We start from the raw sequence: 22,504 nt of genomic DNA on the forward strand, positions 1-22,504 counted from the left end.
AGGGATGAGGGGTTGGTTATTGAAGGTAAAAATTTGGTATTTTGCCACTCTTTAATCCAGCTAACAACACAGTGTCAGTAAGATTCACAGAAAACTCAGTTTCTGAAAAGACAGAACAGCAATATGTAAATGCCTGAATAATGCTTTAGGCAGAGACTTTGAAAATATATATTATGCATATATTTTCTTGGCAGGCTGTAAAAACTCACAACTCATGGATGTATTCACTGTACTGAAATACTAGGTAAGTTGCCTTGATGCCATATAATTCATCAGTCTGAAAGAAAAAGTATGTTACCGCTGTTTACTTAATTCCTTTGTTAATATAAGTTACAGAGATTTAAAGAGCTTGGCCTTGAAAGGGAGGTGGCTAAGATCTCCAGTGTCACACCTTTATGAAAACTGGTCTTTCTCACATCCAATAACTTATAAGATAAGATCAATGGGTACACTTGTATCAGAGAAATAAAGCTGATCATTAAATTAAGAAAATTCTCTGTGTTTAGTATGTTAAAAATTTATTACTTTGATTACTGCTGTGAATTCCCATTCTCTAGGATTTGTGCTCTGATGGCAATTTAAATTCAGAATCTTCTGAAATAGAAAGACTATTGAGAATTTTTGCATCAGTTCCTGTGCACCAAAATTTTCAAGCTGTACAAAAGAGTGGCTCAGACAGCCTTCAGTATTCTTTTATCAATCAATATTGGCTGATTGAGAGACTTCCTGCTTCTAAACAAGTAAAAATCTGCTTTGAACTTGAAAGTTTAACTGACAGTTTGAAAATCTTTCTATATACAAGTTAGGAACTATTTATATACTGCCACTTTTCTATTCTTATCTCCAACTTCTTGCCTAAGGTTTTCCTTTAATAATTAATAATAATAACAATAATATTTTTAAAAAAAATTCGTTGAAAAGGACCTTCAAATGTATAAATCTCGTCCTAGAAGCACGCAATAGCCGCAATTAAAGGAATACCAGACCAGTGTCTGTGAAACTACTGAAGAAGAATCCTAGGCCAAGATACTTCCAAGTTAAGAATTACAAAAAAACAGATTCGTACTAGGCTATAGCTTGCTGTGGAACTGAGTATTTCACCTTGGTCCCACAGGACCTAGTCTGTATGAACGCACCCTAGGGAGCATTCTTTATAGACTGAGAGATATTGTCTATGCAAAACCATAACTAGCTTCCTATGTTTTCCCTTTGATTTCTACTGCATGCACACTGCTTTTCAGAGCGGGCAAGCTTGAAAAGGAAAGTTGACAGCAGAGCCTCTGCAGGACTGTCCTTCAAAATATTAGTTCAGCATTCATACTTATTCAAAATGAAAACAATCATCCACCAGAAAATGCAATATTAATATTAAAAACAAATAGATACACTTGTGTTTTTTGGATTAAACAGACTGTGGAAATACCTATATATTTTAAGTTTTGTATGTAGTTACACAGATAGTAACCAAAATAATTTTAAGTCACTGAAGCACAGTATACACATGAAGAAAAATGTAGTAGTTAATTGCAAACGTTGCTTAACATTCAAGTAAGCAAATTTGTAACTCTTTTGAACAATAAAAGTGGGTTACAGGACCTCAGAGTATAACTTGTAAGTTAAACAGATCTGAAGTTCAGCACTCAGCTCTGGGTGAGCCACATGTACAATGATACCTGATCAAATAAAGTATATGGCTGTGTAGAGCTGTGAATGATTAAAGAATGTGGGTTTGGCTGTACTATTGCTATTAAGTCTAGCAGAAAAAAGTGTTTCTAGACAAATGTTTCACCAAAATCGTTTGGTCACACAAGTGTTCGGTTTTTCAATGTTGCAGTTAACAAACATTTAAATATTTTATTTCTACATAGCAGCAAAGAGAAATGTAGATCTTTTGCTCTAACTTTCTAAATTTTCAGCTCTGTTAAGCATCTGATATTATTTGATCTAACTGCTGCTGAATTTGGTATTCTTGATGGAATTTGGACAAGGAGCAAACCAACAACACAAGGCAAGGTTCACTTTAGAGGACACAGATGTCTGCAGTCAGCAGCGCTCACAGAAAAGCTCATGGAACTTGGTTTCAAAAGGTATTTAAAATGAACTGTATACCTCTCATATTCAGATAATACAGCCTAGGGTTTCTTGCAAGCCTTAATACTGTAAACGATAGAGTAAGCATGACAAATTCCAGAATCATCCAGAATTCTGGTATCATTTTAATAGGGAACTTTGAATAACTATGTAATAATAAAAATTCTCTTTGTGCAGGCAGTTGAAATAGTCATAATAAAAGGCTTATAAGTGGAAATTCTCTATTATTTGAAAAAAAACATTTGTACAGCAAGCCCCACGTGCTCAAGAGAAGCCATTTAATCAATAAGAAAACACAGTCTTACATTATCTGTGGTATACACAGGCCCATACTAAAATCCCTAGAATTCTATCTTCCTTTCTTTTATAGGAGAGACAATGAAAGGCAGGGGGGAAGGGAATAGGGCTTTTGAACAATAAAAAAAAAAAAGACTGAATCTGTTAAAAATGACATTAAATATGAGGTCCTAGGTATCCCTGAGATTCCAAAAGTCCTTGCAGAACACAAAGCCTCTATTGAAAATTATATTCAAATGTTTTAAAAATTTGTCCTTTATCTGATTACTACTTAATCACTAAGATATCTACTTTTTGAGTAGGTTTCCACACTGAAAATACTTCTTAATCTTTTCTTGAAATCTGGCAGCTTAACTGGATTTTCACTTGGTTTTTGACTTTGTCAGTGTCCAGCAGAAAATGTCATTACCGCAGTGAACTCTGAAGCTCATCTTATCTGTGTAACAATATAGCTTCTTTTACATGGTTACAGGTGAGCTTGTTACCTTACAACACTCATATGTGTAGTTATGGGTAGCTCTGTTGCTTCACAGGGTATAGGCCTTGCTGAAAATATTGTAAGCATTCAACACAACTTCAACACGATCCATGTATTTGTGTACGTGTCTGTCTTACAACATGGGAGTCAACGCTTATGCAATCAGATTGAATAATTCATTTTTGCCTATACCTTAACAAGGGTTCTTAATATCATTGTAGGAGAAATCTGTTCTTTTTCTTTGAAAAGGTAGAACACAATCTAAAAGCAAACTATTGTTTTAAACTGTAAAACATCTCATTTTCCCCTATCCCTAATTAAATAAATGGGAGTTCTGTCAAGCTTTTTATGGAATCAGTATAATTCTAAATGAAGAATAATGTCTTATTTTTCAAATTTCATCTTAGGACTTCTCATTCCTACCCAACTAGTGATTTCCCCCAAAACAGCATTTATAACTTCTGATTTATACGACAAAATTGTGTATCTTCCAACTCCAAATTCTGCCACTGTCCATCTCCTCCATGCTCATCTTTATCAGCAAATTATACTGTATCTTATGGTTATTCATACATAGTATGAAATAATTTTACTGTGATATCAAAGTACAAATACAGCTGCAGAAAGCTAACGTTGCAGTACTTAATCAATCAGGCTATATCTTACGCAAGCAAGGTTATAAAAGTTTTCCACACTATGAAGTACAATCCAGCAGATCTTTATTTTCAATTGCACAAAATACGTTCATCACAAAAATGTGAATTCAAGGATTTAGACATTCAACTTCAGAAAACAGAAAAAAATAATGCAAAAAATAATTTCAATGTTAAAATATTATAAAGCACTTAATGTTACAAAACATGAGCATGACAGTGTGAGCATATTTTAAGTGTTCCTTCAGGTTCTAGAAATATTTGGGATCAAATGGTACTCTCCTTCTCAAAATAAGTTTTGGTGAAATTGGTGATAATTAAAAAAAGACATTAAAAAAAATTGTAAGTACAGGGAGACTAGATAAACCCAATTGATATAAACATGGTAAAAAATACTTTGTTAATTTTACTATTTTGGTATGATTTTTGTTTTATGCACTACAATGAATGTACCACATGTTCTTTTCAATCAACTAGGCAAAATAACAACATGCAATTTCTATTACTGCTTATCATATTACTATATATGCATTTACAGGTAATAAGATTAGATTCATTGCCATTCTCATTTTGTAGGCCATTTTTCATTTAATCTTATGTTAAAAAAAAGGGTGAATTTCACTTTCATGCATAATAAAAACCAAACAATGTTATCTTATCAGAAGCAACACATCCAAGCATGTTATATCCTATTTAGTTAATGTGACCAGAGAATAAAAAATGAACATCTTACCTCAGACCAAAGATATGTGACTGTTCATAACTGAATAAAGAACGAATTTTAGCTTCTGAATTCAAAATTATAAGCCTGTCAATAATATCCTGCCAAAGGAAGACAAATGTAAAAAACTCATGTATGATTTTATATATTATGCACATAGTAGTTTCATAGGGATGTTTACTATAAAATGAAACCTATTATTAAAACGCACATTGAAATTATTTCTGTAAGAAGAGGTGCTTTCCACCATAAAAGTCAATGGCAAAAAGAAACCATACAGAAGGTTAGGGGGGAAAAAAAAAATCTCAGTTAAAAAAAAAAAAATCACTAAACATACAAAAAGATCCTAGCATATCAAGTATCCTAGTTCTTATTTAGTATTAAACCACAACAAAAATGTTAAACAGTTTTTTGTATGTTTGAAGTGTGTATACATGTATTTTAATGAAAAGAAGAGCAAATCCTTTAGTATAATACTCTTTCTAACACTGGTTAGTACTACATGCTTCAAAACATGGCCATTTATTCTCAGTGTAGCAAGGCTTGGCTTGGATGTTGAGGCTTACATCTTTCATCCTGCAGCACCTCATGTAATAGACAACGACCTGTGGCTGCTTCCCACTTCTTCCACAAATCCAACCTAATTATCTTCCCCTCTGGTTCACTGCATATCCAAACTGCTTCTGAAGATACAGTTTCATTAAAAGACTAACAAATGCATAAAAACATTCACTGATGTTATCATCTCAGAGCCAGATTGCTGTGCTATGGTCAGAAGAAACAAACTACAAAGTCCTTATAGGCTTTATTTATTCTGGATTAAATCCAAACTTTTAGTTTCCACATTTAAGAAGTATAGTCTCAGAGACAGCAGAGAGAGTTATTCAACTGCTTAGATCAATGAGTCATTTCAATATGATACAAGAGAAAAGTTAGGATCCATACTTTCATGAAATCAACCAAAGCTCTGGTGTTCAACACAGAGAAAAGTAAACACCACAAGTACAACTCCCAGTAGTCGAAAAAAAATCTAGAACTTGTCAAAGTAAACTTCTTCATAAAATGCATTCTTATTTAAAATACAGTGAAACCATATTAGTTTTTTTGCGGCAGTAGGGGAGAGGGCTGTGAAGAATGCACTTTTTCCACATAGTATGTTCACAATAAAATTCAAAATAAAACAATTCAACTCAGACCTCAAGGCTGTTCATAAAATCGGTAATGCAAGCAATTGATTTGTTTGGGGTTTAAGGCTTTTTAGATACTTGCACATATAAAGAGTTAAATGCCAAGGGATATTTCTCTGGCAACAACCTCCTCTCATCTATAATTCAAAGCCTGGAGCCTGCAAAAGAGTATAAAGAGGAGGCACAGAGAGAGGACTAGTGAGAAAGCAGACCAATCTCTGATTTGGGATATTAAGAAGGAAGTTAATGAACAAGGTCCAACACAAGGTCCAATCAGAAAAATGTGCAGATAGATCTGCATTGTTTAACTACAGAGCATAGCTTAAATATTACAGGTAGGATGTCATCTACTTTGAATACCTAAGATACATCACCTAAATAAAAGATTCTCCATAATTAGTGCAAAAAAACCCAACCAATTCCACCTGCTTTAACACGTCTGTCAAAGCTACAGATCTGTAGGGTACCTTCCAAGCTAGATTCCCTTGCATATGTGTACTGTAGAACCTCTCAAAGGAAGAGTGGAGGCAGGCAGAAGGACCCCGATTCATCTGCTCCATTTTCTAAAATATTTTTATATGGCAAAAAGAGTAAAAAAAAATTTGGCATGTATTAAGAAAAATTTTCCAAAGGGCACAAAATAAACACCCGATTAGTCAACAGTTAAAAGTAGTAAAAGCCCAACTGATAATCTGTTTGGTCAATGATGCAACAAGTTAGCCAAAAATACAAAGGAGGAAAAAAGTGTTTAAATCCTATGTATTTAAGAAATAAAGGGCATACAAAGATGACTAAGTTGTGTGCATTATCAAATATAGTTCAGCATAAATATTACAAGTCAGATTCTGTGGCAAGGTGACATGATTCAAAAATATAGAAAAAAAAAGCACACAGAGCAATGAGGTCTTCTAACCAAATCTTCTAGTGGCACCAAAATTGCTCTTACTTTGCTTTCTAACCATAGTTATATCTGGTCAAATCTTTTATGTTTAGCTTTCTGCAATCACTGCCCAAAAACGTGGTTATAACAAATCTATATGTGTGCTTAACCCCAGAAGTTTTCCGAGTACTTAGACTTAGCCATTATATGTTAAATTAACATTAGATGAACTATTTCCCTTTTGTTAACTACATCATCTTGGATGTCTAGTTTAGGCTTACAAAACCCACTGTTGCACAGTAGTTAAGTGAGACAAATCCCATCCAAGACATCTTTAACTGTTCAGGGAACTTCGAACAATTGTGACAGTATTGCTATTTCTGGAAACCTAGAGAATTCCATCAAAACATTGAAATGCCTCAAAAGCCAAAACAACATAGGCTTTCAAAGTCAGAAAAATCATTAGTTAAGATCCACCCCAAGCTGAAAGCTCTCAAATATGTATCACCTTCAACATACATCTATCTCCCCTACTCCCAGTGCCTCAGAAAACTTGATGACTGAACAGAACTATCCATTGGTGGACACACCAACATTGAGTGGATTGGAAAAATGAAATTTATCTTCCCATTTCCTCCTGAAATCATCAAAACAGTATTACAAAAAAGAACTACAAAAATACCTTCCAAACATAACATACACTATTATGACATACTCTGTCTAAAGAACTTAAACTACCACCAATCCAGAGCTTGTGCTACACAAACACTTTAACACAAGAGCAATTCAAAGTGCTAGCTCATTAGAAAAAAATCTGATTTTAACTGCCACTCGAGGTCACAGATTAAATTTGCCTGTGCTTTGTAGATGAGAAGAACTAATGGATTGCAGCTGGACAAACTAATACAAAATAATACTAAATAATACTAATGGTAATACTATTTTTCTTAAAAATGAAATATGCCTGAATCAGTAACTTTCCCATTAGTGATTTTTTCTGTGTGTGAATCATCTGTGCTATTAAGAAAGCCTAAGGTTTTGTGTTTGTTTTAATTTTTTTTTTAATCCACAGATAGTGTGATAGAGCAATATTATATAAAATACAAGTATAGATATCTTCCAGCATTTTCCAGCATGTAACTGCATGCACATACAGAGGTGTTTATGTGTGTCACTTGTTTTTCTATGGAAAAACACAATTCTAACACAAGCCAGGAAAGATGATCTTTAAATTAGGCATCAAATTTTATATTATCTTTAGGATTTCAAAATGAAAATTTAGGTCAACATGAAGTGATATGTGCATATACTGCCCTCATGCTGTATATAATACAAAATGCAGAAAATTTCAAAATCTTTTAGTAAGAAGAAAAAACTTATTCTATTATTACAGTAACATTTTCTCAGGAAAAATGTCTTCACAGAGTATTTATTTTTCTTTCAAAATAAAAACTATACTTACAATAATATCTGTAGGTACTTCGCGGAGTGAATACATTGGTTTATTTGGTATGTCTTGTTTACTCAGGAGCTCAAAAACTGCAGGGTAAGTGAGCAAGTTTATCAGAGTCAGAAAAGACTAGAGAAAGAAAAAAAGGGGGGAAAAAGGGGAATGTTAATCAGTTAAGTATAACCAAGTAAATGTTAACAATTATTTGCCATTTACTTTAAGTTTGTTCTTATTCTTCTTTGTAGGCTGAACGTGACATACATAGAGCTGCCCAAACTAAGACTGCAAACCCTGGCAGGAGTCTATATAATCTAAAAGGGCTGTAAAATAAAAAGTGTCTGTAAAATATGTATTATCTATCAAATTGTACATTGACCTATCTATCAAATTGAAAATTGTAATATTTTCATTATCACATAATTCTAAAATCTAGAGACACAGCATACTCTAAAAAACATCACTCTCCCTGATCTTACTACAGTAATCAAAGACATGAACTGATGGCCAGTATTTTAAGACCTTCACTTTTGTCTTGATTGTAATTTATTATTTTATATTGACTTTAATGGATCCTTGGCATTGTGACCTGCCATACAACGCAAGAATCCTTTCAATCAGTCATCACTTGACTATTGTATTATACTAATTTTGCCCCACGTACCAAGAAGCAGGTGAATTTGCAATAAAAATTTACAGAAAGGTATGTATCATCCTATGTGAAATACAGCACTTTTTTCCATGCCAATACAGAAGATTAAGTAATTTCTCACCTTCTGACAGCTTTGGTCAATAGTGTCAACTGGAGTAGATTTGGGTTGGGTTACTCTCAAATCATCTTTTCCACACTCCAAAAGAGCCCATAATTCAGTTACAAGTGCCTTTATAAAGCCTAAAACAAATTTTTGTTCTAATCATGAGAATGGCAGGAATACCAGAAAAAAAGTTTTTATATTAAAAAACATTTTACACCACAATTCTAACTCAGATTCTCAAATTTCTCTACGTTGTGGACTAAAATTTCACAAGACAGACTGCCTGAGGGTTACTCTCCCTGCTATTCTCAATCCTTTAGTCCAACTACCTTTCTACAGCAGTCTGCTTATATTCAATCTAAAATCTACAGAAACAGTTTGCAAAGACTATTATACTACAGTAGGAGGATATTTAGGTATCTTCCATGTAAATGAGCTGCTGACTTTCTTTAACAAGTTATCTGCTACAGATAAAGGCTTAGCTAGTATTGGCTCTGTGGTTTTAAAAATACAGATTTACTATAACTCATTTATAAATGAAAACATATGACAATGAAAAGTTAAGGACTGAAAAAATCTTTTTAAGAGAAGCACTACTAGCTGAATTTAAAATGTTAAATATTAAAATAAAATAGGAAAGATAGCCATCTGACTCTGAAATCTCCAAATGTAAGTTACAGACTTAATACAAACTTCACATACATTACACAACCTCCTCTCAGGATTGAAAAATCAATGTTGATTACTTTTGGTCTACCATTTGTCTTTGACGGCAAGGGCCATAAGAAGCAACTCGGCTGAGAACCTTAAACAGGACAGATGGGTTACTCCTCAAGTAGATCTGCCCCCTGTTTTCTGAAAGATCCCAGAGCCATAAATAATAAGCAATTAACAGTCAGTTTCCTTGACTGGCAGAATTTGCTTGCCTTTCTGACAGTCTTCCAGTCAAGTCATTTTTATTACACACCAGCCCCTTCTAGATACTCAGAGAGAATATTTGTAACTTATGGACTTCCTTAGCAACCCAAGATGGTACCTCTACTTTATTGATAAGATTCTACTTTTAACATAACAACTACCTAGACCGCTGGGTGGTATGGCAACAGTTGAGTTATCTGAGAATGAATCTGAAGGGACTTTATGGTATGGGCTGACATATGAGAAGAATCGTCAATTCAGACAATCTTAATTCCATCTCACTATTGTATAAGAGCGCTGATGACATTCAGGCCTTTGCAGTTTCTCACTCTTTGAGCAGTCAGTAACCATGGAAACATACATACAAATTACAGAAATCAACAGTTATTAATTCTGATCTGTAGATCAATAAGAAGAACTTGCAAATCGTTAGCAACTTATTTTTTAACAGATATAAATGTCTTCATGCACATACAGGAAATTTCTGGAAACCCAAACCAATTTTGCATAATGTAAGGAAACAAAAAAAAAACCCCAAACCCTGCATCAAGGTAAGTGAATGACTTAAAAGTTGGAAAGAATAAACTTCCATCAAGAAGAAATCAATAGACATTTAAGCGGTCTTTGCTAATACTGCACAATTATTCCACTCAGTTGATCTTTTTTAACATCTTTCTCACCATCTTTTTCTAATATGCAAGACTACAGCATGTAACCATTCATAACAACATCATTCTTCAATTTACCTGAACTCTGTAGAGCTACTGCACCTGTTGGTGTTGTTGCCATTTGTGTAACAATCACTCTATTACCAAACTCTTCATACTCATTTGTCTGTTAGTAACAAATGTAAAAGCACAGTGTTAGTTATTCAGAGGGCACAAAACTCTCAAATGATCTCTTAAATATTGATCTTTCCTACACTTGTTTACAGAATTTAATCCACTGTATGGTTGAACTTGAACAGTTCATAGATACTACCCTCTACAGACTTACCAGGGTCAGATTCCAAACCAAACATATTTATCAAGTATCTTATCAAAATTTAAATCAAAACACTATGGTTGAGACACGTAACATCAGCAAAGAATAAAAACGTTAGTATTATAATGTTTTTTGCACACATTCAGTGAGATGTCTGTAACATGTTTTTTCTCCTAAAATGCATATTATCCAATTTTTGGTTATATTTCAAGTATCATCTAGCATATCTAGATTTCAATATCACCTACTAATTTGGTCTAGAAAAATCTGCACTTAGAAGAAAAAAAAGAAAAAATATTTGCTTAGCATTTCAAAATTTACAGTAAAAAGTCAGAAAAATAAATATATGACTGACATTCTGAAGATGAATAACATCCAACAAACTTAAATCAGTGTGGCATCAATATCAAAGATGATAAGCTACATTTTAAATTCATTTTTGCAAAAATTAAGTGACAAAATGGTTTCTGGATTTATTTTCTTTCTTCTTTTTTTTATTATAATCATTAAAAGAAAGAAAAGCTGTACAGACTCTGTAATGCTTACCTGGATTTTTTTTGATAAACTGCTGAACATAAAGTTCACACAGTCATTCATGGCACCTGTACTATGAAGCAGAAATAGTCCTTTGGGGGTGGCAGAAAAATTTAGCAAGGCATCTAACAAAGTTTCTTCCCATAACAAACTGCAAGAATAGCAAAATAATAATTAAAAAAGATACGTAAAAAAGCATGGGAAAAAAGAAGAGCTACAGTTCCTGACTTTGAAAAACAACAACACTTCATTCACTGGACTCTACGTTTACTCTATATATTTACTCTGTGTTAGTTTAAAAAAAGCATTTGGGAAAGTTATAATATGTATTAGACTGTATTTTGTACAAACATTCAAACTCATACTGGCAAAACTAAGGTTAGGTAGGAACACAGAACAGAAAGATGATGCAATAGGGAACTCAAAAGACCCATGCCATCCTTAAACGTGCTTATGACTTACTATCTGACTCTAGACAAGTCTTTTAAGGTATTCATGTGGCAGTTACAAATTGGCAAAGCAGGCACAGAATTCCTCACTGATGTAAAAACACTATGAGGAACTAATAAAAACTCACAGTTGAGGAGATAAAGGATCCTGCTAGAAATTAGTACAGAATTATGAAAATAATGTTCTATATATACACAACAGCTTCACGTACTAACAGCAGTAAATGGAGAATATTTTCCACTGACATGGCAGGAAGAACAGCAACTGCAAGAATAAAGTATGATGACACCTTCTGCCCTACAAAATATTCTATGCCCTAAAAAGAAAAGTGAAGCAATTACATCACCTTTGACTGGGTACCATCCCTGCAGGTATCACTAGACTCTTGTGATTCTGCTTGTCTAAAAGCAAATTTACTGGATTCTCATCTCTAGTTCTCATTTCCCATTTTTGACTCCTGTCACCAGCAAGCAGCACGCAGCTTTTCTCGTAGCAGTCAAGCATTACCCCAAACTTTAATCACTCCTGCAGAATCCCTGCCATGTCATGTTCAGAAGCAAAAATTTCACCCAGAAATACATCAGCATGACTTGTTCCATCGTTAAATGAAAAATCTAGATGCTAGGAGGAAATTGTAGCTTATGTCAATGGTAGTCATTAGTGACAACCTCCTCAGTCAGAGCTCTGCATCCCTAGATTTCTTTTTACCACTAGATTTGAATTGCTATAACCAGTTCACATGTCACCACTACAGACTACAATAATAACTGTTGAGGTATCTTTGCAAATTATACATGAAATCTCTGGTAAAGTATAAAGAAGAATCTACTTAATTAACTAGGTTCTGCACTAACACCAACATCACCCTGAATTTTCAGGCTCACAAATACTTGTATATTTCTCATGTTAATGCATACAAACATAAGAAATATTTGCGCATGTAAATGTATGCATGCATACATTTCTTATGTTAATGCATAAAGGGACATTAAATTTTAGTACAAAAGGAAGGATGTCTCAATATGTATCAGGCTTTCAGCCAGAATGCTGCCAATCTTGCTACATAATATTTTGAAGTGTAGATACCATTCAGCAGAACAGCATTTTAAATTAACACCACATCAAAGACATAAGATAAACTCTGACAGCTATTTTGTTTTATGCTTTCTAATTCACATTTTCCTCAAACCAATTCCTGTAGTCAGAGAGAATCAACTGTAAGTCAATTTTACATAGATTAGACAGAAGTCTCTAAGGCAAGAAAGTCCTGAAAGGTCAAGAACAATTTTGTTACTCTACTGAGACCTGTGCTAGGATGACTTCACTCGCTTTACCTACCCCTACGCTTTTGGCAAAAAACCACAGGGTTGTAAGATGCCTCAATTGTGGATAAAGTAGCAGTGTGTGTTCATACTTGTGCATGTGCATAAAGTAAGCATCAACTTACATGTTTTTTGACTCTAGACTTATTGATGAAGTCGAGTCCGCACCAGTTACAGGAGTGGGTACTCTTTCTGAAAGCAAACTCGTCTGTGAAATAAAAAAATAAATAAATACCTCCTTACTGCTTATTTACACCATTTTTAAACTCTAGATCTTGCTCGTTCTCTTGTTATATATTAAAAAAATAACAGTGGTCAGATTGTAGTCTAGCCTTTGGCACAGAATACACTATTCCATTACATTTTTTATTCCAGAAAAGCTTTTTTTATAAGCCGTTTTAAAGCTAGTACATTTTTAAATTTTTTATTAAAGTTCTTAAAATAAAAAACTCTTTCTTTTTACTTCTTAACTGGAGACTCCCAAAGCAAAAAATCAGCATTAAAAAAAAAATTTTAAAAAAATCAGAAAGCAACTCTTTACTCCACTTCTGTCACAGGTAATGGAAATAACAGCCTCTGGAGTCAACAACTCAATACAAAATTTATTAAGTAACTCTGCCAATTTTTACTTTATTTATTTATAAATTATGTAAGTTTATCTATATCGGTATGGATATAATTAGAGCTACAGACATAGATAAATATATATACATATTTTTATATTTGATAGAGTTTCTAATTTAAATTATATTTGAAAATAAAACCACTGTATATTTAAGATGAACGCTTTAAGCTGTTTCATATTTCTAGGGATAAAAAGCATATTGAACCATTCAAATGAAAGTGAGCAGTCATTTACTCTCTTATAAACTTGATCTAATAAATCCACAAAAGATTCCTCTATTAAACTAGTCAGTTGTCCTGGATCTGTTAAGTTCCCCTTTTATTATCATCTGTACAAATTCTGTCCCAGAATTCCAGCAGAATCTGCCAAGAAAAAAATTGTTTCTCCATCAGTCTTAAAACTCCAGGAGACATGTAAAATAGCAGGAAACAAATTACCAGTCTATCCATTAAAAAATTGTCACTACCGAGTCCACCAAAGTACACCATTTTTGCTACACTATACATGGTAGAGTATTTTATAAACTGCAGATGTTTTAAAATTGAACAATGACAGAAAATAATTTTAAAAGTAATCAAGATGGCAGAGTTGAAAATGTGACTTTCCTGTACTAACTTGTCGATTCCTGAAGTCCTGAATATGTAGATTCCACTTCGGTCTCAATTTGACCTCCAAAGTGATGTGAAGAAATGGCATTTTGTCAGTTAAATGTTTCATGATTTTTTTTAAATTCAGCCTACTTATCTTGTATGTGCCAAAACAATTTGTCTAAACTATGTTCTATACCATAATAAAGGATTTTAATGTGCAAAGAAGTCTTTTGTGCATGTGCAAATGCTGTGGTGCTTTAGAGCAAATAACTGCAAATGCCCATCAAAAGCATATAACAGTCTGCCTGTGATAAACATTAAATAGAGTAACAGGTTAGTTTAAGCAAGACTGACTAGTTACACAATACAAAAGCACAAAAAGACAGACAGATTGTTGAGTTATGTAAATTACAGCATGATTCAAGTGAACTAAACTCCTTAATTCAATAAAATCGTAAAGTTCTCAATGCAAGGAAGAACGTAAGTTTCAAAACCAGCATTCTTTGATGAGAAACAGAGTTTACTGTGATATAATTATGACTGTAAGTAATAATATATTTTATTTTCAATCAAAATGTATGCTTTCATGATAATATTCATATATAAAAGCAGTGAGAAATACCCACAAGCTGGTGATTTAAGTCTCTCTTCTATTCATGTTCTATTTTTCTGATATTTTCTGCTTCAGTTTACATTGTGCCTGTATTTTTTAAATTTCTAATCATAGTAAAAGCATGCAGCATTTGACAGGAAGAATAGCTGTTCCATTCTCTTTCCCTTGCATTCAATCTCTCTCCTGCTTCCTTGCCTCCAAAAAGAATCTTTAGGTTTATAGCCAATTTTTCCTTCCAGCTTGGTCTGATCCTTGTCTAAGAAAATATTTTATAATCACTGGAGGAAAAAAAAAGAGGTGGTTCCATTTTTCAGTATGAAGTGAAACAACACAGCTAAATTTTGGTTTTCCACTAAGAGTTCTAACAACTACAGTTTAAATATGCTTTCAGTTTAGCTGGAAGCCAAAGTTGAAACTTTGTATGCTACCCTTACTTAAGAGCTGCCAATGTTACGTTAATGATTCAAATGTTTGTTTGAATTTTACTTCACTATGAACTTTTTGAAAACTGCTCTTGCAGCATCTGCTGTCATTTTTCCATCTTAACTAAATTTTTATAGTAATACATAAGAATTTTCACACTGCATCTGTCTATCAGAACAATGAAAACAGAAAAGTTTAGTGAATAAAGCAGAGATTCATATACCTTGTTCAGTAAATTTATAACAGAAAGCAGAATACGCAGAACTGTTGGACCCAATCTCTTTCATGCAGAAAAAGCATTAGACTAGCAATCAAACTCAAGTTGAAGTACAGACTCTACACTTCATAAGATATCCAAGTACACAGGTAAGACAGGAACTCCTGCCTCGCACTTCTCATTATGGTCTCTTGAGTATATTTCAATGGCATCTAACTATTGAAGTCAAATATTTGGAATCTCCTTTTTTTCTCTATATCTCCCACCAAAACTAACTAGTTTAACCCAAAAATTACTAAGACCACATCTCAGGAGTTTCTCCTTTCAAAATATCCCAAACCAAGAGTGAAGATGAGATCTGTGATGGACATTAGCTATCATGACATCAGGTGACAGCTAGCATCAAGGATGATGTTTAGAAAGGAGTTGATTATGAATGATAGGTCTATCAATGCATCTTTGAGAGTTCCTGGTTTAATCTTAAGGTACAGAAGGCTCAAACTCAGCTTCTGCTAGGTTCACATACAGAAGAAAAATTTGAAAAGTAGAACTTCAGTTTTAGAACAATTCCAAACATTATGTCACTACTTAAATATAAGCAACCTGAAGCAAAGGATAACTATTACATAAGCTGAACCTCTTACAGTAAGATTTTTTCCAGTCTTCCCAATCCAAAACAAGATTTACCTTTTTCCAGGCCTCTCCTATAGATTCATGTAAGCCATAACGAATTAGCATCTGCAGGCCTTCACAAGTTCTGTACATCTGACGACATACAAAAATGAAAGCTCCTTTAACAACTGGCAAAATCTCGGATCCAGATAAAAGAGAAATGTCGTCATGAAGAAGTTTCTTTGTAAACTGAACAATTACATGAACAGCTGTAGGACTAGAAATAAAATAACACTTTTAAAATGTTGTTTTGTAGTCATCAATAAGTCTTGAAACAAATCCTCTGACTAAACTTATTTAAACTTTTCTAGGGGAAAAGAAACTATAGAAAGAAACTATGGCCCACTATGGAGGGGCCAGCTATAACTTATAACACCAGTCAGAAGAAAAGAAATGTACAGCAAGTGATTTTACTTTGGCTAAAGGTCTACATAAAGCAAAAATGCATCCATTGTCTTCCATCCAGCCCACAAGGCCGTGAACTACACAGACTGCATGTTTTATAGGAGTCCAGTGGCGAAGAGTAACACGACAATCATTTTAGCTTCTGCTTAATCAGTGTTAGGGATATCACTACAAAGCACAATTTGTCCTTACTCTTCCTTTTTCCTATCTGAGAACTCCTTCTGAAGTCTTCCAGGCTTGCAATGCAAAGGACAACCCTTTCTCCAAAATACTATCTTTTACTTCCAACACCCCTTAAAAACATGCAACTTCTGACATTCCTCCGCTTAGATGACATACATTACATACATTTTCATGACCTGCAGCTTAGATATTTTTAAAGGCTAATCTCAATTTTACTGCCCTGTTTCAAGTTTTAGCATCAGCTAACAATATACTACCCATAGGATCACACAGATCCTAACTTAGGTACAGTGTTACGAATGTCAGCTTCTGATACAAGATCTGTCTCTACTAGATATATTGAAAAGTGAATGCTACATTAAATCTATTCTTTCAATAAATTAGGTTGTTTTTTAATATTTATTCTAAAGGCAAACAAACAAAAAACAGAGAAGACGGGCCTTTGGCCTGAACAACAGCACTATGAATATAATGGAACTACATTCAGAGAAAGGAAAGCTCTCACATGAAAAAGAAAAACAAGTAAACCATGGTAATCTCCCTTAATAAAAGTATTTCTTTAAATTGTAATTTCACCTGGTTATACACATAAATGTCTCCCTAAGACATTCTCTAAAACACTTACTACTTTACTTGATAATCAGGTATTTTACTCCAAACATAAACAAAACATCACGCTATAGATAAATGAAAAAAGAGAAAATTAGTCTCATAAGACTAATGTAATTCATTGAAGTACTCACTAATGCTATTCATTAATGCACTCTTACCTATCTTCTTTGGCAGTTTTTTCATTTTCTCCATAAAGAAGAAGAGAAAGACCATCTTCTACAGCTGCAATCCTTGCCAAAATATCAGCTACATCAATTAAAGTGGTTTCAAGACAATTTATATACACCTATTTGGAAGAAAGGAAAAAAAAAGGTTTTGACTCAATGCTTTTGTGAAAGCTGTTTATTCAAGTCTGGCTTATGTATGCAGAACCTGAAGGTCACCTTTCTGATGATTGCTTAATGGCTTAAACAAAATAAGTAAACAGCCTATGTTCAAATGCCATCACATAGAAATCTTCATCACAAATGGCAATAATTGTCACTTTTAATGATTATGGCAGAAGTTCAATGACTGCACAGATATAGGAAACAGACACTTCTAAACTCCTTTTTCTCTTTTCCCACCGTGAATGCGGAAAGGCTCTTGATATACCATCTAGGGGTATAAGAGCAATTTCAAGGTGAGAAACATGCTAACTTCCTCATTGCTGAATATGCATTGGCAACTCTTTGGCTAGAAATGGAATTCTAGTTCCCAGGAACTGTGTCCACATCACTTCTAGGCTGCAGTAGGTCCAAATAGCTTTGGAATCATGAGGACAGTCTTCCCCACTGGAGCAAGGCAAAAGTTATCTGCCAATTCCTTATTCACTTCAGAGCACTGTATAGGCACAACTAGGCTGTAATCAGGCAGACTTTAACATTTAACACTGGGATTCAGACTGTTCGGTCTGGTACCATCACTAATGAAGGTACTACCTGAATTAATGCTAAATTGGCCATTGCTCATCAATAAGTGAAGTCAATATTCCAATAGCAGACAAGCAGAACACGGGTGCTCCATAAAGAACCTGTCAGGGAGCAGCAAGGGCAGGATGCTCCACAAGGGACGAGAAGCCAGGAACTGAGTGTGATAACGAGGCAGGCAGAGGCAGTGGCTTGCCACCGGATGGGCGGGCAGTCCCACCATACCCAAGCAAGGTGAGCAGATGAGGTCCAGTGATTGTAACTAGGTCCATCCAACAGTCCAGATCCCCTCCACAGTGATGAGGGAGGTCGAAGGTTAAGCCAGGAAGCCGAGTCAGTGAGTCAGGGTCAGCTCCAGACACAGTAACCAGTGTCAGACACAGCCCAATGATCACCATGCAACTGGATCTATAGTGACAAAGCAGGTCTGAGGCAAAGCAAGTGAAAAAGTTATGTCTGTGGGTCAGGGTTCAGATCAATGGGACACTAGGCTTCCATTCTGCTGCAACATAGTACAGGCAGGGAACGAGGACAAGAATCTCAGCTTAAAAAACACTTCTGAGTGGAAAGTGGAGTGAGTCCTTACTGAGGCTTATTAGCAGAGTCATCTCTAGGGGGATCTCTGCTGAGGCTTCCTAGCAGAGCTTTCTCAAACAGCTCTCTTCAAGGCTGGACACCCACACTATTACCTATGCTGGCCCCGAGCTCAGGCTGCCAAGCCCAGGGGAGGGGAAGTAATGGGGAGATGTGCCAAGGGTCTGACAGTAGACAGCAGCTGTAATTCTGCAGGACTTACGCAGTGTCCTAAAGGTGCTCACCAAAACTCTGTTCCCGACTATATGCCTCAATAATTTTGTCATGAGATAATCAGAGGGTACGTTCTCATCCAGGGACTGAGAAACACTCCAAATTCCTAGGACTTATACACAAACGTACTTACAAAGAAGAAGGACAGTTTTCAAAGTGAGAAGTCCTCTGGTAGCTTCCCCCTACCCACACCCGGGACAATAGAGTGGAGTCAACAGTAAGATGAGCTAGGGGGGACTGCTCTTCCCAGCAACACTTGTTAAATATCTCGTATGGCAGAATGGGGAATAAAGCGCCACTCTCCTGAAGTTGAAGTCCACTGCTTAACTCTTTTCCACTCTTCTGTTATTCATCAAGGACAGCTGGACTCACAAGAGAAATTATTTTTAAAATGCTATGCAATCCAGCTCCTGCTTCTTCTCTTACAGGTAGCTCTATATTTTATATACTGCACAGAGGAAAAATAAATAGTCTTCCTACTTTAAAATTTAAGGAATTTACTATTAATGCTGGTGGTCAAAGTAACCCAAAAGAAAAATACCATTTCGACTTTGGTTTTTTAGCTAAAATTTTCAGTGATACAGAGGGTTAAAAATCTCCCTGACCTTTTATTTTTAGATTACTGGGTATCATTGTTCAGGATTCTAAGAAAGGAACATACTGTGCTGTCTCTGTTTCTTCAAGAGTGTTACTATTTTGCTTTCCCTGTGCAACACCAAAAAAAACCCCAAAACATGGTACTTTGTTTATTTAAAATGTGAATGCGATGTTCTGCACCAGCTATGATTCAGCAGCAACTCAGAGGCTACAGAGCAAAAAAGGTCAATACTCCTGCCCACAAACTGATCCTTCTGACAACTCCTGCTTATAGCCACCGAGTTTCTCCTCCACTCTCTACTACAGAAACACAATACTACTCTGCTTAAAAGGCAAGTAAGGCTTGCACTTATCTGAGTGAATTCAGAGCTCAAACGTAAAACAGCAGCACTGTGTTTGCTCATTAGGCCCACTGTACAACCAAGGAGCCCCATATGCAGCTCCGGTGCTACCCACCCCCCAACTCCAGCTGAAGAAAGATGCGTGTGTGGCCATAGCCTTCCTCTTCAGATAGGGATGGTCCAGTATTAAAGTTCAGTATTAGGATTCCTGGGTGTCTAAGAAGAGCCAATGGTTTGGTTGGGAAGCAAAAACAGTTCAAATTCTTGTAAAAGAGGGTCACTCTGACTTGGTCTACCTTTTCCAGCTATTGGTTTGCCAGATGCAATACAAAATAATTTGCACCTTTTTTAGAATAAATATGACATATTCCAGATTCACAACACATAACCAACCTACTACAGCTACTGTGCATTAAACATTCCTGAACATGACCTGTTTTTTTAAACAGACCAGTTGCTAAGTCACAGGAGGGCTTATAATTTGTTAAGAGTTAAGCTACCTACGAGAGACAGCTGAGCATGGCAGAAACAAAAAAAAGAAAGGGAAGAACTGTTAAATGTTGAGATAATTTCTTTTTTAACTACTAACGTATAATAAAGAAGAGAGACGGTTGTATATGCTTTAGAATACCATGTGACCATAGAGATTGCCTGGGGGATTACACAGGCCTCCATCACAGCAAATCAATGAAGTATTGCCTTAGTACTGTTTTTAAATTTGACTATCAGTGTTCAAAGCATATGCAGGCTCCATCACTTTTTGTACTTATAAAAATTTGCACACAATTTTTGCAATGTACAGTAAAAACAAGACAACTTAAAGTGTTAATCTTGCAAAAGCATCCATAGACAGCTTTATAATAAAATGTATAAGTAATGCTACTGTACTTAGTACAGATACCCACAGAAGAGTTAAATAATTGACATGATCAAGTTTTTGAAGGACTATGGTTTTAAGATTTACAGAAATCCATACTTTAAAATATTTACTTGGAAATTGATTGTTTACACTTTTGAAATAGCATTGGAATATTTTTGTATAGGTAAAAATATTTTCAGAAATGAATATGAAGAGTCTTTTCTGAAAACGAAACAAACTGCTGTGAAAAAATAATCAGAAGGCTACTGACAAAATTCAACTTTAAGAACCTAGATGAGGTATTTAAGTTAGGAACCCAGACTGTCTTTGCAAGCATGAGTCTCAGGAAGTAAATTCAAAACTTCTCAGCCATTAATTTCTCTCAAACTCTCTTTATGTAAGACAGCCCAGGCTCCTCCATGGGTATTTCAGACCCTCCACCTCTCTGTCTTGAGACTTACAGTCACCTAGATCAATCAAATCATCTCAGTCAAAAACAATAGGACAGGCTGAAACTATAACTGGACTCTCAAGTACTCAGAGGTAGATAATGTGTCCCAAGATTTTTCCAATTCTTATAGAAACGTTTAAAAGAAATCCAAAAACCAAAAAACAAACTCTTCCTTTTACCAATTCAGAAAATAATAATTTACCATGAAGAATTACATATTTTACCTATATTAATTATTGAGAACACTTAACTTCAAGTTGCCAGCTAAATTTCAAAAGGAATAAAAGTAGATTGCCTTTTAATTAGCAGGTAGAGAAAATAAGCATCCAAGAAATATCCAAAAGACACACAAAAACATAAGAAGAAAAAAAAAAAATTAAGCGATGTGATTTTCCCAAGGGAACGGTCTCACTACAGCACAATTTTTGCTACTATTCACAACTTTTCAAGAAAACCAAGTTTGTCAGACCAATCATGACAGGGTACACTATTTAAGGCATAGTATAATAGCTAACGTAGAAAATAGTACAGAAGTTACCATATGACTAAATAAATCTTCTACATAGAAAATACAGAAAAATGGTAATATTTTATAGATTTAAAAATTATTTGGAAGATCACTACAAACCTCTGTGCCACTCAGTAAACTTTGAACAGGATGAAGCAGGGCATCTATCACTGCATCCGTATATAAACATTCAACAGCACATCCTGTTTGATCACAAAAAACTTGCAGAATCTCCATAACAAGACTTGCTGGAGAATAAGTGTCTGGTGAACACAAGAAGTATTTGTTTATATTTTAACTTACACAAACATATCTATATGGCTTATGTAGATGCTTCTGAATTATAATTTTGTTAAGCACTGATTTAACATAGTTAGAGGGAAGAAGGAAAATTAAGGAAGTAAGCGAAGAGAAAAATCTGCACAAATAACAGACCCAAATTAAAAATTGCAGAAGTTACCACATGCCTCATTATAATTATATATATTAGCATATATTAAAAACATTTACCTGCATGCTCTGCCAAAGCTGTCTTCGGGTAACTTGGAGAGTAATAAATAAGCTGAGTAAATAATACCAACAGATCGGTTATGGATACACTATCTATTAAAAAAAAAAAAAAGAAGAAAGTACTCTGTAAATTAATGTGAAACTTTAATTTTACAAATAAAATGGATTTTGTAAATATATGTGAACAATGCTCTGCTTTATTGAGGAAATCCACATATGTACAACTGATAAAGCAAAGGACATGCATGTCCCTCGGACTATACCAAGGTATTTCATGATCAACTTATAAGGCTTGATCTTGCTCCCAATGTAGCCAATTGCAATTTTACCATGTCTTCCATTGAAACAAATGGCAGCCAAAGTTTGAGAATGCTGAATATACACAGCTGTAGGAAAAAGCATTACCTTGCTATTAGATTAAGTGAAACAACTGGAAAAGAGACAAGCTGTCACACAACTCTTCCTC

General features: G+C 34.7%; 1 protein-coding gene across 8 annotated transcripts in view; it reads right to left on the bottom strand.

The window, feature by feature from the left end:
• Positions 1 to 22,504, bottom strand: part of TBC1D32 (TBC1 domain family member 32) — a 91,120-nt gene that overhangs the window by 51,366 nt on the left and 17,250 nt on the right. For 6 of the 8 annotated variants that reach the window (XR_012775245.1, XM_075498649.1, XM_075498647.1 and 3 more), the window contains 11 exons: positions 22,039 to 22,131; positions 21,649 to 21,791; positions 17,216 to 17,343; positions 15,873 to 16,074; positions 12,843 to 12,925; positions 10,958 to 11,096; positions 10,174 to 10,261; positions 8,528 to 8,646; positions 7,770 to 7,886; positions 5,895 to 5,990; positions 4,253 to 4,341 (listed from right to left, as the gene is read on the bottom strand). Coding sequence is in view for 7 of the 8 variants with exons in the window: in XM_075498649.1 (XP_075354764.1) it covers positions 4,253 to 4,341; positions 5,895 to 5,990; positions 7,770 to 7,886; positions 8,528 to 8,646; positions 10,174 to 10,261; positions 10,958 to 11,096; positions 12,843 to 12,925; positions 15,873 to 16,074; positions 17,216 to 17,343; positions 21,649 to 21,791; positions 22,039 to 22,131 (1,297 nt within the window). In the remaining variant the exon portion in view is untranslated. The remainder of the gene's footprint in view (positions 1 to 4,252; positions 4,342 to 5,894; positions 5,991 to 7,769; positions 7,887 to 8,527; positions 8,647 to 10,173; positions 10,262 to 10,957; positions 11,097 to 12,842; positions 12,926 to 15,872; positions 16,075 to 17,215; positions 17,344 to 21,648; positions 21,792 to 22,038; positions 22,132 to 22,504) is intronic. The other 2 variants (XM_075498650.1, XM_075498652.1) reach the window with 1 other exon arrangement.

The sequence above is a fragment of the Mycteria americana genome, chromosome 3 (genome assembly GCF_035582795.1).
Source record: "Mycteria americana isolate JAX WOST 10 ecotype Jacksonville Zoo and Gardens chromosome 3, USCA_MyAme_1.0, whole genome shotgun sequence".
In the NCBI taxonomy this organism is placed as follows: Eukaryota; Metazoa; Chordata; class Aves; order Ciconiiformes; family Ciconiidae; genus Mycteria; species Mycteria americana.